We start from the raw sequence: 440 nt of genomic DNA on the forward strand, positions 1-440 counted from the left end.
AGCTGCTGCTGCTGCTGCTGTAGTAGTAGCAAGCGGTATCAACCAAGAGGAGCTGCACAGGGGGGGGGCCCCCTCTGTTGCTCCTCTCCCCCCGCAGCCCCGCAGCAGAATCTCGCGTCTGCTGCCGCATGCAGGCAGCAGGCAGGAGGCAGCAGAGGGGGGGCCCCCCAGCGAGGACGATGCGATCATCAGGGGGGCCCCCAAACCCTCTCTCCCCTCCCTAGCTATGCCCAGCCGCCCCCCAGCCCCTGTAGAGACAACAGACAGCCGCCAGCGCATGCAACAGCAACGCATGCAGCAGCAACGCATGCAGCAGCAACAGCAAGACCTGCAGCAAGAACGGATGCGGCAGCAGCGCTTGCAGCAGCAACAGCAGCAGCAGCAGCAGCAGCAGACGGATACAGATGAGAGCCCGGAGAGTGATGCGTACGAAGCAGCTG

At 64.5% G+C, this 440-nt stretch overlaps 1 protein-coding gene across 1 annotated transcript in view; it reads left to right on the top strand.

Moving 5' to 3' along the window:
• Positions 1-226: 226 nt before the first annotated feature.
• EMH_0079650 (uncharacterized protein) overlaps positions 227-440 on the top strand; it is a gene marked incomplete at both ends in the record, with an annotated part of 2,876 nt that continues 2,662 nt past the window's right edge. The window contains one exon of the mRNA XM_013500153.1: positions 227-426. Coding sequence (XP_013355607.1) covers positions 227-426 — 200 coding nt within the window. The remainder of the gene's footprint in view (positions 427-440) is intronic.

This window comes from Eimeria mitis, genomic scaffold (assembly GCF_000499745.2).
Source record: "Eimeria mitis Houghton genomic scaffold, Emh_scaff5077, whole genome shotgun sequence".
NCBI lineage: Eukaryota > Apicomplexa > Conoidasida > Eucoccidiorida > Eimeriidae > Eimeria > Eimeria mitis.